The 15,176-nt window shown below is 42.7% G+C and overlaps 1 protein-coding gene across 3 annotated transcripts in view; it reads left to right on the top strand.

Annotated features, from left to right (window-relative positions):
• The window catches only part of LOC144721221 (dynein axonemal heavy chain 3-like), an 814,808-nt gene that overhangs the window by 564,534 nt on the left and 235,098 nt on the right, over window positions 1-15,176 (top strand). For all 3 annotated transcript variants that reach the window (XM_078598660.1, XM_078598658.1, XM_078598659.1), the window contains 2 exons: window positions 2,957-3,179; window positions 6,093-6,223. In XM_078598660.1, coding sequence (XP_078454786.1) covers window positions 2,957-3,179; window positions 6,093-6,223 — 354 coding nt within the window. The remainder of the gene's footprint in view (window positions 1-2,956; window positions 3,180-6,092; window positions 6,224-15,176) is intronic.

The following is a 15,176-nucleotide window of genomic DNA, read 5'->3' on the forward strand; positions in this document are numbered from 1 at the left end:
AAAATCACCAAGACTTTGTGGGCTACCAAAAATTCACAAACCTGATGTCCCATTAAGACCCATAGTTAGTACAATACAAATTAGCACAATACGTAATGAAACAAATACAGCCCTACATCGGTAGTCGGACCTCTTCGTTCATCAAACACTCTCAACATCTCGTAAATATAATAAAAAATATTAATCCTAATGATATTCTCGTAAGTTTGTATGTGACTTCTCTGTTCAATTAAATTACTCGACACTGGTAACGAACACAGGTTTAGCCAAAGGTATCCCAAGACTAGCTGAACACTGTCTAAAGAACACCTATTTCTTGTGGAAAGGTGGCTTCTACAAGAAAAAGGAAGGAACAGCAATGGGCTCCTTTGTCGCCTGTGATAGCGAATTTGTACATGGAAGATTTTCAAACAAAAGCAATAGCTTCAAGCACACTAAAACCAGCTGCTTGGTTTAGATATGTGGATGACACATTGGTGGTCTGGCCACATGGCAAAGATACACTTGACGAATTTCTAAATCATCTCAACTCACAAAACCCACCCATCCAGTTCATCATGGAAGTGGAAGTTTACAGAACTCTACCATTTCTGGATATTCTGCTCGGATGGGGTCGAAATGGTAAACTAACACAGCGTTTACCAAAAGAAAACGCATACTGACGCCTATCTGAATGGTGCACAAATCAACGGGGCATTGAATGCCAAAACCAAATCAAATAACACGAGCATTGAAACTGCCCAAGTAATTAGAACTATCAAAATACCATACATTGCGGGAGTAACTGATAAATTAGCACGGTACATAAAATACAGAAATTAATATCTGGTACAAAAGATGTATTACCGAAGCTATCAACAGAAGGTGTGTACAGGATTAACTTTACTTGTGGAAAATGTTATGTTGGGCAAACAGGACGAATGATCAGCACGAGACTAAAAGAACATCAGATAAATATTAAATACTCCCAAATACAACTGTCAGCAGTAGCAGAACAAGGACACTCAATTGATTTTGATAATGTTGAAGTTCTGTGCAAAACCAGCTACTACTGGCCAAGATTAGTTAGATTATCTATCGAAATTTAAAGAAATACAAATTATTTTAACCTTTCGGATAGCTACCGACTTAGTGCTGCGTGGAAGCGAATCATCAAATAAGACATTGTTTAAATGCGTGCGTATACAGGGCACCATACTTCAATAGGGATTACCGTTGGGACGGCTATTTTAATACACACAATGGACAGTAAGAACAAGATCTAAGGGCTCGCATAATGCGCATGCACAATGTACGTTGGCTCATTAATCCCCACCCCACTTTACGGAAGAGCACAGAAGTGTGGTCACCACATCTACGCCTCTATATAAGGAACGAAACAGGTGGACTTCTCCACAAATGTGGCTGTCGCCTGATAAAGCTAGTTGTAATTACTGGCAAAACGTCGTACTCAGATTGTAAATGTTGTGGCTTGGCTCTCCAACACACCGGTGTGCTGTGCTAGTGACGAATTGGCCACGTTCTGTTTACGTGACAACCCTTGCTAGTTGGCTGTGTCGGGTGGTGGCGGGTGTTCAAGACATATTTATATATTTACGCGATCTAACCCTAAACAACCTCTATTATGGAGAAGGGCCATTTGCCTGAAAAGTTGTCTATTATATATTTTTTTAATATAAGGCAGTGTTATTAACGAATATGTTGAGGTTTTTGTTGTTATTTTTGCTAGAGCATCACTGTCAACGCAGTTATCACCAAATATTGTTTAAAAATTAGCAATTTAATATAAACATAAACACACCACGGTATATTCTTAGGTTTTTTCGGTAAAGTCACGTAGGTAAAACATCAAAATTAATGAAAATAAAATAAAATAAAAACAAAAATCACGACGTTTCGGAGGCAACACAAGTCTCCGTCATCACCACGGTATACAGTGGTATCAAAAAGCCTTCACCTAGCCTGGGTTTCCTTGAAACTCGCTCAACCAAAACGACAGAACTCCAGTGTGGTTGTTATTAAAATCAGGACTGAGAAGACAAACAGCATCCAAGTGTGGGGCGATCTGTACTGAGCCCACTTGCGTGTGATGCCAGCCTTCTTCACAGGCGCTACTTGTCCCAACAGTCTGTAACGCTACAAGTACAGCGGTGGGTGGTGTTTGCATTTAGGAAGAATGTGGTGATACGGTTTGTGTTAGCACACAGCTTCAACGCGTCATTAATTCGCGACCTTGCACTCTGCTAGAGGCTTGGTATTTTTTATGCCAAGCTGTTATTTAGCCATGTGCTAGCGCTGCCTGAAATTCATTCCTAGAATTGCAATTCAGGAAAGCCGTACTGAGAATCTTAACTCATTTTCAAGAGGGTCGTATGTCTGGGATGTTTGGCCAATTGAAGTACCCGTGGAAACCGGAGTGCCCAAAGAAACACCACATTATGTAGACATTGACATCATATAGACTGTGATAAATAATGTATATTTGTTCTAGAAAAGAGAGTCATAGGCATACATGGGCTGGAAAAGAGATTGAGTGATGCGGTACAAGAGCATGTGTAGCTGAGTGGACTGGCTGAAGACTAGTATCAGCGGTGTCAAGATCGGCCTCTATGGAGGAGGCTCATGAAGGAAGCTACTGGGCAGTTGGAGGCAGTCGCGATGCTCATAACGAGCAGAGCGCCGGGTGGCTAAAATGCAGAAAGTTGGCACAGTAGGGGCACAGCTGGTGCATCTGCCAGTCATCTCACAGCCAACCCATGGCACCACCTGCTGGGTCTGTCCCATGACTTCCTGTCAGCTAGAACTTCGACACTTCACGTGGCCTCAAAGTGCACCTGGCCTGACACAGGCGCCATGGTGACGTCACCGCCGCTTAGTGGCGAATGGCGGCTCTTGCTGTTGTTGTTACTCACGTGCATGCATGCGCGCGTGTGCGTTTGGCCGCTTGTGCACACAGGTTTATGAGATGATGCTGGTGCGCCATGGCTTCATGCTTGTGGGAGGCCCTCTTGGAGGCAAGACGAGTGCCCTGAGGGCCTTGGCCGGAGCTCTTGGGGAACTGGAGCGGCAAGGCCTCATGGGCGAGCGGCGCGTGGACTTCATCATCATTAACCCCAAGGCCCTCAGCATGGCTCAGCTGTACGGCAGCTTCGACCCCATCTCTCACGAGTGGACGGACGGTGAGCGTGCCAAGCAGTGAGGTATCGTTCCAATAACGAGATGCCATTAGCAAGGCGCGGCATTGAGTTGTCTTACAAGATGATGGGCCGGTTTCCACGCCCTATAGCGGGTTAATTTAATTTAGCACGGTAAGGTCAGTTTTCCATAGCAGTCTATCCATATGGATTTTCAGACACCGTCTGTGTGCGCTCGTGCATATTTATACAGTCTTTATCCAAACAGAAATGTATATGCTGTCTATATACTCGGCAACTATAAGGTTACATACATATGCATACCCTGTGTATATATATGTTTTAAAAGTCAAAGTGTTCCCATGCTCTTTTGAGCGCTGGACAGAGCTCGCAGCGTTGTTGGTCCTGAGCCAGCGGTTAAAAATTCACATTTCCACGGTAAGGACCAGAGAAGTCTCCACAGGACTTCCCACCCTCTGTTGACTTCCCCACCAAGCAGTGCGTCCCTGCCAGGTGGCATATACAGCGGTGGAAATGGAAATGTAGAAGGGCCGATATGAAACCTATTCATCCTGCAGCCCGTGCTAACGGCCGTTTCCCCTCTGCGGAGACATCGTGGAAGAGGAATAGGAGGCTGGTTCTGGACGGCGCCGGTGTCTACGTTCGGTGGTCGCGAGAAGTGCCGTGGGTGGCGTACCGTTGTATGTCGGCCCGTTTCCACCACTGGTTATCGATATTTTATTTTTACAGGACTGGTAGGCTGTCGTGATGAACAATGTAGATGAAGGCACATGTCATCATATATGTCAGATGATTAAAAACACGTGCAAACATTGTAGAGAACAACACTGAATTGTGGATCGTTACACTGGCAGGTGCTTCAACATGTGTATAAGTGTACATTGTATCTTGCTTTTACATACCTTGTAAGGGTTTTCATCTTTTTTAGTAGTATTTTTTAATTACCATAAACCAAGTTGTGTTAGCTGCATTGGCACGTCGCCATATTACGTCTCGTGAGAGGCTGGCGGTATTGAACTGAGAAGCACAAAAATAAACAAAACAAAACAACATTGATTTGGGAAGTTTTTTTTTCTCCCCATGATATTGAACCTTTATTTTCACTTGGCTTAGCAATCATACATACATCAGCATTAATTCTGAGCAATTAAGTGTTTCTCTGTATTGGTCGGTTATGTGTCAATGACAATTAATCTATAGCCTGGCAACACAACAAGGCTCAGGGTTGGGTTCAATACCGCAAAAATAAAATCCCTTAATTTGACCACTCGCTATGCAGTCCTGCCAGTATAATTTGTGAGACCAAATGTGGCAAGTTCCTGCCAATTAATATATCCGCAGTACCCAGTGGTATGGTTTGAACAGAAATATAAAATCCGTTCCGTTATGAAATCATCAAAATCACCTCGACAATCTAATTTTTTACTTTTTATATCGAAAATTTTGAACTAATGTTTTGGATGAAGGCGTATACTCTTCTCTTAGCAAGAACGATTGCTGAAAGCAAGAGCTGAATATGCGATTTTTAAAAAATATTTACACTTCATGTTTTACCTTGTAAAGCCTTTGTTATTTACAATTCTTGGTCTGTTGTATTCTGTCTGTGCTTGTGCACCAATGCCAACACAGTCTCATACGTTTCATTTCAATTGATATGTAAAGCACAGGCTGATGGATTAAACTTTTTTTGTTTTCCTTCAACAAATCAAACTTGATCCTGATCAGAAGTTGACCAAGCCCATCGTGTCTCTGGGTTCAGTTAAATTTATACTGCGTCTGTGGGAATTCAACAGTGGTTATCTTGCGGGGAGATTGGCCCAAGCAATTGGAATGTGAAATCTCCACTGCTTGCTGAGGGATAACTTTATAATCTCACTTATTTAATTTAAAAAATGCCAAAGTGTTGATCTGCTCAAACAAGCATTGGGAAGGGATTATCCCCAATGACAGTCGTGTGCTCGTGCTGGAAATTCAAAATTCCTACCATAGGGTGCAGTGTCAGGAAACGAATATCACAGCAGCCATTGTCATACCTGTTAACCCCTTATCAGTGCCCTACCTTATTACAGACCAATTCAGACCTTATTGGTCACCCCCGTGCCCTGATAAATCTTAACGTTCATCCTGCAAAGTCCCATCACAACGGAAAAACACAAACAAATCGACCAAAATATATTTAAAAAATTACCCATATTGAAACAAGAATACGGGTGAACCGTATGGGTTGAGAGGTAGGTGTGCATTGTGCTGACCACTGGAGACAGCGACTCGATTTGCACCACTGCCAGACGATGTCCAAAGTGCCATTGCATCTGCGTGGGGCATCATCCCGATTGTAATGAGGGACATTGCTGCTTGTGGCTCTGTACAGCTCTGTAATGTATTTTCAGGTTATACTCTGTGTTGTTTGGCATGATGCCCGACAGTTCGCTCCGCATGCTTCATCGGGAACTGTTTGTAGCACGTTTAAACTTTAAACTCAACTTTTTATATTTTACCAGGTAAGGCTCACTGAGATGTATAGCTGTTTTTGAGAAGCGACCTGGCCACAAATGATAGCTCGACGATGTGGCTTATGTCGAAAAATATTTCACAGCCAAAAACTCTAAACGCATGTTTTTAATTGTGGAGGGAAAAACCGGAGGATCCTGATAAAAACATCCACACGACCGCGGGGAGAGAGACATGCATACTCCAAATATGCAGGCGTCAGGGTCGGGATCGAACCCACGACCTCCTGCACACCAGGCAAGGTATATAACATCTCGCCACCGCGGCACAGAAAATCGGACATCATGCTGAACAACGTGGAGTGCAACCCGAAAACGCATCGGGACAGCTGAGGGACATTGAGTTGGCCTGTTGAGATCGCTACTTGTTAAAGTGATTCTTCTGCTGCTGCTGCTGCTGCTTCCTTCCGTTGGCGCTGTGTCTCAGGCGTTCTGGCCACGGCTTTCCGGGCCCATGCGAGCAGCGTGACGGGCGAGAGGAAGTGGTGCGTGTTCGACGGCCCCGTCGATGCCGAGTGGATCGAGAACATGAACACGGTCCTCGACGACAACAAAAAGGTGCACTGTTGCATTTACTCATTCGGCACTCCGTAGCAGGGCCAAGTTAAACTTGACCACACGCATGCTCTGCTGCCTCAAATCCGTGCATACAAATCCCCAAGGCGTGCCTCTTCAACTTCATTTCCCTCGCGTATACAGGCAGACCTCGCTTAACGCTCAAGATGCCTGCCAGGAGACGTGAGTGCTAATCAAATCAGCATTAAAAGGGGTCATTATAGCATTGCATATACGTGGATACGTTCCCGACAGTGTTATTTATTTTCATATGAACAATAAATGAGGGCTTAATTGGGGCAAGTGCGAATAATAATATGGATTGTAAACATTGTTATAAATACAAAATAATGGATTAAACTAACATCACTAAGTATGTTTAACACGTAGGCTTTCGCGACCAATATCATCCAAATTTTAGCTGTACTAGTGACGAATTGGCCACGTTCTGTTTACGTGACAACCCTTACTAGGTGGCTGTGTAGGGCGGTGGCGGGTTTTAACGACACATTTATATATTTACGCAATATAACCCAAAAAAACCTTTATTATGGATCACAAAGTATTATCAACTGTCCTCACGAGTGCATTATATTGTACTCGATGAGGTTAGAGGAGCTGCTGCACTCCTAATGCCCTTCGTCAAAATGTCTGTGGTGAGGTTTCTTTTCGGTGGAGCCTGAGACTCTATCTCGTGAGTTCTCACCTGGCTAAACGTAAAGTGATATTTTTTATTTTGTTACGTAATCGTGGCCACGAATCGTCATAATCGAATCTCAGGGGTTTGGGGTGGGTGGCTCAGAGCGTTCGTCGCTGTGATTGGCTGAGCGAATGTAAACAAAGATGACGGCGGTTTCGGCGCTGTGCGGTCTCGCTCGTTAGCGATTTTATTCATTTTTTTAAATTATCATTTTCTCCAGGACAAAGAGTTGTTGCAACTCGGCGTATTATCGAGTCACGCTATATGCGAGGTCTGTCTGTATTGGGCTTTTAGGGGGGGGGAAACGCTCGCCGTCGTTTTGAAGACTTTATCGTGTTATTTTTTCTGACGGTTACGAATCCGTGCCTGGCGGATTTTCTGCTTTATTAGGCTCTGCTTTGTTGAAGATGGACCGGCGAGGCAGCTGTGGCCCGAAGACCTGAGTTTGATTACTGAACGTGGCTAAAGTCAGTTCAGAGTAATATCAAAATTGTTGACCCCATGGCTGATTCATCCTAGGGAGGTCCTAATTCCAGCAGTGAATTTACAAAAGACAAAACATATTATTACTATTATCGATACGTGTCCGTGTGTTGAAAATAACGTATACAGTATGTTGAATATGTACATTACATATGCTTGCATTTATATTAATACTGGTCAGGTAACACTGGTATAACACTAAACTCAAAGGTCCTGAACCCAAATCCAGTCTTGCGTTTGCTCGGCTTATCTTTCTAGAGGTGATACATTGAATTTCTTATTGTGGGAGTTCAACAGCAGTTGTTTGTCTTGGGCAGACTGATCCACCCTGTAGGGATGTGGAGTTCCGACTACTGGCAAAGGGCACCACGTTGGCAAGATGTTAACTACCTCGCCTGGTATACACGATGTTCTTGGTTCGATCCCAACCCTGACGCCTCCTGTATATTTGGGGTTTGCATGTTCTCTTTTCCTGTGGTCGCGTGGATTTTTCTCCGGGTCCTCCGGTTTTCCCTCCACATTTAGAATCAACGTGCGTTTTGGAGTATTTGGCTGCGATACATTTCCACGTGATATCATTTATGGCCAGGTCGCTTCTGAAAAAGAGCTACATAGCTCAGTGGGCCTTACCTGGTAAATAAAAAATAGCTTAGTTCATAGTTTAGTAAATGAACAATGCTGCATGCCAATTTCAGCAAAAATTGGCGAGCAATTTCCCACAGTCGCTCTTCTCAACCTTCTCACGTCTGTGATTTTAAACACCCCCTTTTCATCAATAGCTGCACCTAATCGAAGAAACAGCCTCGCAAAGAAACACTGTAGCTTTTATCTCACAGATACGTTCCAAGGCTATATATCGCCGACTGTCTGATACGAGTTTGAATCATTGTTAATTGGATAAGAATGCTTTGGTCAAGTCTATTGCCACAGCTCGCTCCAGTGATGTCGGTTCATTTACATGCACAAAATGTTTGAGTAATATCACAGTTACATTACTGTAGTGCTATGATCATATCCTTGACCATGAATAGAAATTATTTTATTTCAGTGGCATAGCTTCAAACTTACGTTGGACAACCCAGTACATGTAGTCAAGTTGCGTACCGAAACGTTACGTTTTTTTTTTGGGTTGCATCTTCTTTTCACCAAATCTGTTTGTGTAAACACATCTGCCTCCCATAAGCAAAGTGATAATAAATATACATTGAGCTAGATTGAGCTGCAAGATTGCACCATGTGAATGTGCTATGTTTTACTCGGATTCTCAGTGTTATACTACATGCTGACTCTCACAGTTATATACCCACTACCTATTTAATCAAGGTACATTCTCATTTATGACTTGCCTATTACAGTTCTCATTGTTTAGCGTCGATGTAGCTGGGCTTGCAATGTAATGTAATTGCAAATGACCATTTAATTGCACAAACAATTAGCAGTGCGCCCGGGATATTGCCAATATCGGCCTCTCATGCTGGGGGCTTTTCACGATGTTGCAAGTCAACAAATGCACACGGATATAATATGCTTGTTGTCCATTTTATGAGTGAATTGGGAAGATCAGTCCAAGGTAACGTGCTACTATATACTACTAATGCCAAAACCGAGGCAAAAATGTCACATGCTATAAAACGTTGCGAGTCATCGCTAGAAGAAGAAGAAAAACCTGCAATGCTTGCAAGATCTTCACGGCCATACAAACGGCAGCCCTGATGTAGGCACCAGCCATTAAAGTCACTGGTTGCCACACCAGCTGGGGGCTTTTAAAGCAGCAATCAGAAAGACAAGATTCACAATTGAAAAAAAGATCGCTTTTCCAGTTTGCCCTTTTACTGTTTACAATGGGGACAAATGTTTTTTTTCCACCAATAAATGTAAATTTCGAGGAACATTCATATCATGGGACCTCTTTTGCCAGTATCAAAGTGCGAAAAATAATAGAGGTTTTTACTGTTTCAAACACCAAATTGAAACTTTTTGCGAGAAATCAAGTCTGCATTAACTACACATACTTGTGGCGAACATGGAAAGAAACATAATCTGATAATTATAGATGCGTTGTCTGTGAAACTAAAGAAGGCTGTCTCTGGTGTAGGCCAATCAGTTTCAAAGACAATGCATATATTATCAGACCATGTTTGTTTACATGTTCACCACAAGTACTGCGTGTGGTTCGTGCTGATTTGATTCCTTGCAAAAGGTTTCTATTTGGTGTTTGAACATCTTGGGAACATTCATCATCACGTGAATTGCGCCATAAATGTGTCCTCGCTCTTCGAAGAAGCGTTGGATATAATCATCTCAATTGGTCGTTTCGGAAGCTAGTTGTTGGAAATTTCACATACCCGTGGTGACAATCAGAAAGAAAAAAACCAGTTGACTTGCCCGAGGTGAATGTGAATATGAGCCGAGCACTCTGCCGCAGCAACACGCGACTGGACGGGAATACGTCCCGAAAAGCCACATTCCCGTCCTGATGAAGTGGTCAGAACACATCGCCGCATCGATTTGTTCCCTTGTTGAACGTGGGAATATCCGCCGTGGTTTTACAAATCAGGGGAGCATCACACCACCACTGTGAATCTGGCCAAACAAGTGCAAATGCCAAGTGTAACATTTACTAATAACTAGATGTAAAATCTAGTAATCATAACTTGCCTGTACGGACGGTGAGTGATATGGTGAATTATTTCTTTGATTGCAAAGGGGAAAGGCTGTCAATAACAAAAAAATATAAATTTTAAACCGGGGTCCTGTAAGCTGTGGGGTCAACCAAGGCTCTGCATTCATGGGAAATTAATGTGACTATGCTTGGAGAATAACGAATTAGAGTTTTGGCTGCAGCTGTACGCTCACGGTAATTGTTTGCTTGATATACCCTTTTCTTATATATATGTATGCTAATTTGCAACCATATTTGTGCTTATTTATTTATGTACATATCTGCGGTTGGTGACTGCGATTGTAATTGAGAATGAGACTTCCACACTCGCACGCACGCACACATTGTAAGCGTATTTAATTTGCTTTTAATGTGGTTGACCCCAATCCTGGCAGAGCTTTTATCGCTCTTATTTGTGGGCTGTGATTAATAAGGCCAGAGAGAGGGACGCGGGAGGTGCGTGAGTGGTGGGAGTATAAACAGTGTACATTTTCACGCCCAGTGGGAACCACTAAACAACAGAAGCAACAGGGGAGGCGGGAAAGGAAAAAAAAGTACAAAATGTGGGGAAGAGATTGATTGCGCATTGCTGTGATAAATGCATCAAGCCGCAGTTGTTTATTTATTTGCTTTCACAGTGGAGAGCTTCTACAGTGGCAGTCAGTTTGACCCATGCCGAAACGCTGTTCATCTGGGGTCTATAAATATCAATACTTTAGGGAGAGGTTAAACTTGCCGGGCTGCAAACAAATGTAAGCAAGCCACCCTCTGTGAGGGGCAGTCTACTGATAGGTTGTTTTTTTCCCTCCCCATCCAATGTAAACGATGGACGTGATGGTAGTCCAGATAGGTTCACCGCTATGACAGTAGTCTCCCTTCGGTACAACAGGCCTCAAAAGCACTGCTTCAGTAGGATGAATTTTTATTTTAATGATTGTGGCCATTTATTTCCCCAATTTTATATTACCAAGATGATGGCAATTCTTCACGAGATATGACTGCCGTGCTTGAGCACGGCTTGTCGTCCTCATGTTCATCGTCACAGCTGTGTGAAACGATTAAACCCATATTCGCGTCGTTTTTAATTAAAACAAGTTAAATCCTGGTGGGTTATTTTTAATCGGCACGTTTATTAAATCTCACCCATCTCTGTCCACCCGACCATATAAACTAAAACTATTTTAAACTAAACAGTTTTTTTTTTCATTTTACCACTGAGCTATGTAGCTATTTTTCAGAAGTGACTTGGCCACAAAGAATAGCTCAACAAAGTGGCTGATCACGTGGAAATTTTTATCAGTGAAATACTCTAAACGCGTGTTTATGAATGTGGAGGGAAAAACCGGAGGGCCCGGAGAAAAATCCACGCAACCACGGGGAGAGAGACACGCAAACTCCAAATACAGCAGCTGGCGTCAGGGTCGGGATCGAACCCACGCGTTCCTGTGTACCAGGTGAGGTTGTTAACATCTAATGTATGTGTGTACCCATATAATTAGGTACATTAGAGTTGATCGATCAGCAGGCCACTTTCAGTGGGGTAAAGTGTGAGCACTCTGAGCTCTCCGAGGTGTCTGGCCTGCGTGGACGGGTAGACCGAGTACTGCCCACATGGGCCGTCTTGAGTGGAGGCCCTTCTGCCAGCAGTGGCGCGAGCAGGCAATTGCAGGGCTGCGCCTTTACTTGTTATAGAAATACGTAAGCCTATTGGCTCCGTTTAAAATTCCGAGTCAGATCATGCGTGCATAATCAGAGTATGCTCATTCTGCTTATGTGCAGCTTCCAAACGATGTGCAGTTTTAGAGAAACAAATTTCCACTTTGAAGACACCAATGCATGCCTGACCAGTGGATGTTAATGACATGCCAGTAGCGTATGGGCTGACAACCGTTGAGGCGAATTTAATGGAGTCTGAATAATGACTGACTATAATCTGATCAATTGCCTGAGATGAATCCACACTTTATGGAAGTCATGTTGTGGCCATTTAGTTTAATTGTTGAAATTTGACTTTTCAGCTTAAACAACCAGTGTGAGTTTCAGTACCATAAAATAGTAATTTTCTCTCTACACAGCAAACATCACGACCGAATGGCGCATTATCTTGATTATATTACTCACTTTCCCCCAGTATTTAGGATCAACATTGCGTTCAGAGTATTTTGGCTGCAATCTATTTTCCACATGACGAGCCATTTCGTTGAAGTATTATTTGTGACCAGGTCACTTTTGACAAAGAGCTATAATACAGTTAGTTCAGTGGACTAAACCTGGTAAAATTAAAATAGTTTCGTTTATTTTAATCATTATGATCTTGTCAATGTGTGTGTGTGTGACCAGATTTGTAAAACTTTTTTGACACTCGGCACAAATTTAGAGTGCATTTTACATTTCAGAGTGTCGGAGAATATTGTGCTTAAAGTAATGTACCGCTCACAACTGACCCATTGGCTGACTGACATCGCATCAGGTTTCCTATCCCCTTTTGATCACATTGTAAATAAAGGATACAAATAAATAATAATACGAACAATGCCCCATTAATCGAAACCTGTCCCTTGCACATGCATGCATGATACTGTGCGGTTTAAGACATATTCTTAGGTTTTTTCGGTAAAGTCACGTAGGTAAAAAACATTAAAAAGTTAAATAAAATGAAATAAAAAAAATCACGACGTTTCGGAGGCAACACAAGCTTCCGTCTTCAGGTGGTACCGTCACAGCCACGAAAGCTGTATCAAGTAAATGAGAGATTGCAGGAGCTACCACTCCGTTTATATAATGGTTGGAGAAGGTGGTGGGGCAAGGGCCGCATACTTTTTATTAATATGGTAAGGTGAGGCTTAAGACTAAGAATAGACTGCATAACAAACTGAGCCTTTGTTTGGAGAGGTACGGTTTAAGACAATTGTGTTGGTTAATACTTAGTGGTTCTGGAGTAGGCAAAGTGCTGTTTGTCAAGATTACATGCCTGCTTCTTTTTTTTACATTGACCCGCTCGGCCTACAAGTTGCCGCTCCTGCTGAAGCACTGGCTGACGTTGCTTTCTTCACTGCTGCCGCACACACACACACCCACCCCACCGGTCAATAGAGAGCATTTTAAATTAACTAACGTTGCAGGGAAGTTGTTCAGACTTCTGTCTTCTTGCAGTGATATATATCGGATATATGTTGTATAAACAACACAGCCATAAACCAGAGCTGCCTCGCTCTAGCTCAGAGCCCCCACTACCCACCACCCCCTAACCAAGCCCTCCATTCCCGCCGGGCAACCCAGATTATACGGCATTTCTCCACCACTTCCCACTGATTGAATATAACATGCCAATACGTCCAGTTAGCCAAATCCCAGCACGCATGCATATTTAAAACATTGTAAAACACTGTCAATTATAAGCTTTAGAGCAGAGGGACTTTAAATCCCCGTGTCAACCCTTGCATGAAATGGAAAAGCTTCTTACTTTAGCATTGTGCACCTACACAGCCGTAGCTCTTCCAAGTCATCTCGCCAGCATGGACGGATAGCCCAAATTACCCCTCTATAGAGTTCCTATGCAGTTGGAGGCCCTTCTGCCAGCAGTGGCACGAGCAAGCCATTGCGGAGCTCCAAATGTATCTTCACCACAACCTCCATCTGGATCGACTGGAGTAGAGATATAACACGGTTTCATTCACGTTGGCGATTGCTGTTTGTTTCTGCAAGCCTCAGAATAATTTGTTCGCCATTCGTAAATGTAACGTGACTCTTGTGTCCTTTGCTAAAGGTTTTCCTAGCATAAATATAATGCAAGACAATTCACCTCGTGAGTCAACAGTGTTGTGATGCCACGGGGAAACAAATGTATATATATATATAATCTGCTGGTGTTTTGGAAACTGGACCTTTAAAAATATATATAGTTTGTTTATTGCCAGCTGAGAACCCGGCGAGTAAAACCATAACTCAGCCGTCTGTCAATGCAACACTGGATGAAGGCCTCCCTGCCGTGCCGTGTTGGTCGTCGGCGTTGTTTGACCATACTTCACAATGTCAGTCAGTGCAGATTGGTAAAGTGGAGTCCCTGGACGGGTTCAGATATCACTCACCAGCAACGTTAGCCATGGCCAGGAATCAAACTCGGGTCGCCAGGTGCGTAGTGCAGTGCGCATTAAATGAGGATCATTCAAACCAAGCTGAATGATACTTGATTTGAAGCTTTCGTGACTGCAGGAATTACTCTTTGGTTCTTTCGGTAAAGTCACGTAGAAAGAAAATATATGCAATAATACACGGAGAGTCTGTGTTTTGTCTCTCTCTCCAATTTAGTTCTACCTGATGACGGTTGCTTGTGTTGCAATCAAAATGTCGTACTCTATTATTTAATTTATTTTCTTTCTACGTGGCTTTACCGAAAGAACCAAAGAGTGAATGATACTTATTTCATGTGCAAAGTGTTTGTGTCTGCCTTCATATATCACGTCTCAAGTTTATTTAACCGGGTGTGAACTCATAAAGGTGTTTTTTTTGTCATGCACAATTCAGTGATTTCAACGGTAATCTTTGGAATGATGCTCACTTTAAAGCCATTTGAAAGATTTGATGATGGCCGATTTCTTCACGATCTCTTGTACGAATTATAATCTGACTTTAATGAGCATCTTATAAAGCAGTTTTAGAAATTCTGGCTTGAGAATTGAGAAGAATACTCACCTCGTGTAGTTGTTGAGGATTCGGAGAGGTGGCAGGGCCAAGAGGGCCCAGAATAGATTCAGAAATCTAATACTGTCAAATTTCATCAATGAGTTCCAACAAAAGCATGGATTTTTTTTTTATATATAAAACCCTTTCTGAATATCAAGGCTTCTTTTACAAAATAGCCAAATTAGCTGTCGGCTAGTTTTTTGTTTCCTCCTTGCTTACGATAAAAACTAAACAATGTTTTTCACTAGGTAAGGCCCGCTGAGCTATACAGCTCTTTTTCAGAAGCGACCTGGCCACAAATGATAGTTCAATGAAGTGGCTTCTCACGTGGAAATTTTTTGCAGCCAAATACTGTAAACGTATATTTCTAATTGTGGAGGAAAAAAACAGAGAACCCGGAGAAAAATCCACGCAACCAAGGGGAGAGA

Source organism: Lampetra planeri, chromosome 11 (genome assembly GCF_965212315.1).
Source record: "Lampetra planeri chromosome 11, kcLamPlan1.2.h2, whole genome shotgun sequence".
NCBI classification, from domain to species: Eukaryota; Metazoa; Chordata; class Hyperoartia; order Petromyzontiformes; family Petromyzontidae; genus Lampetra; species Lampetra planeri.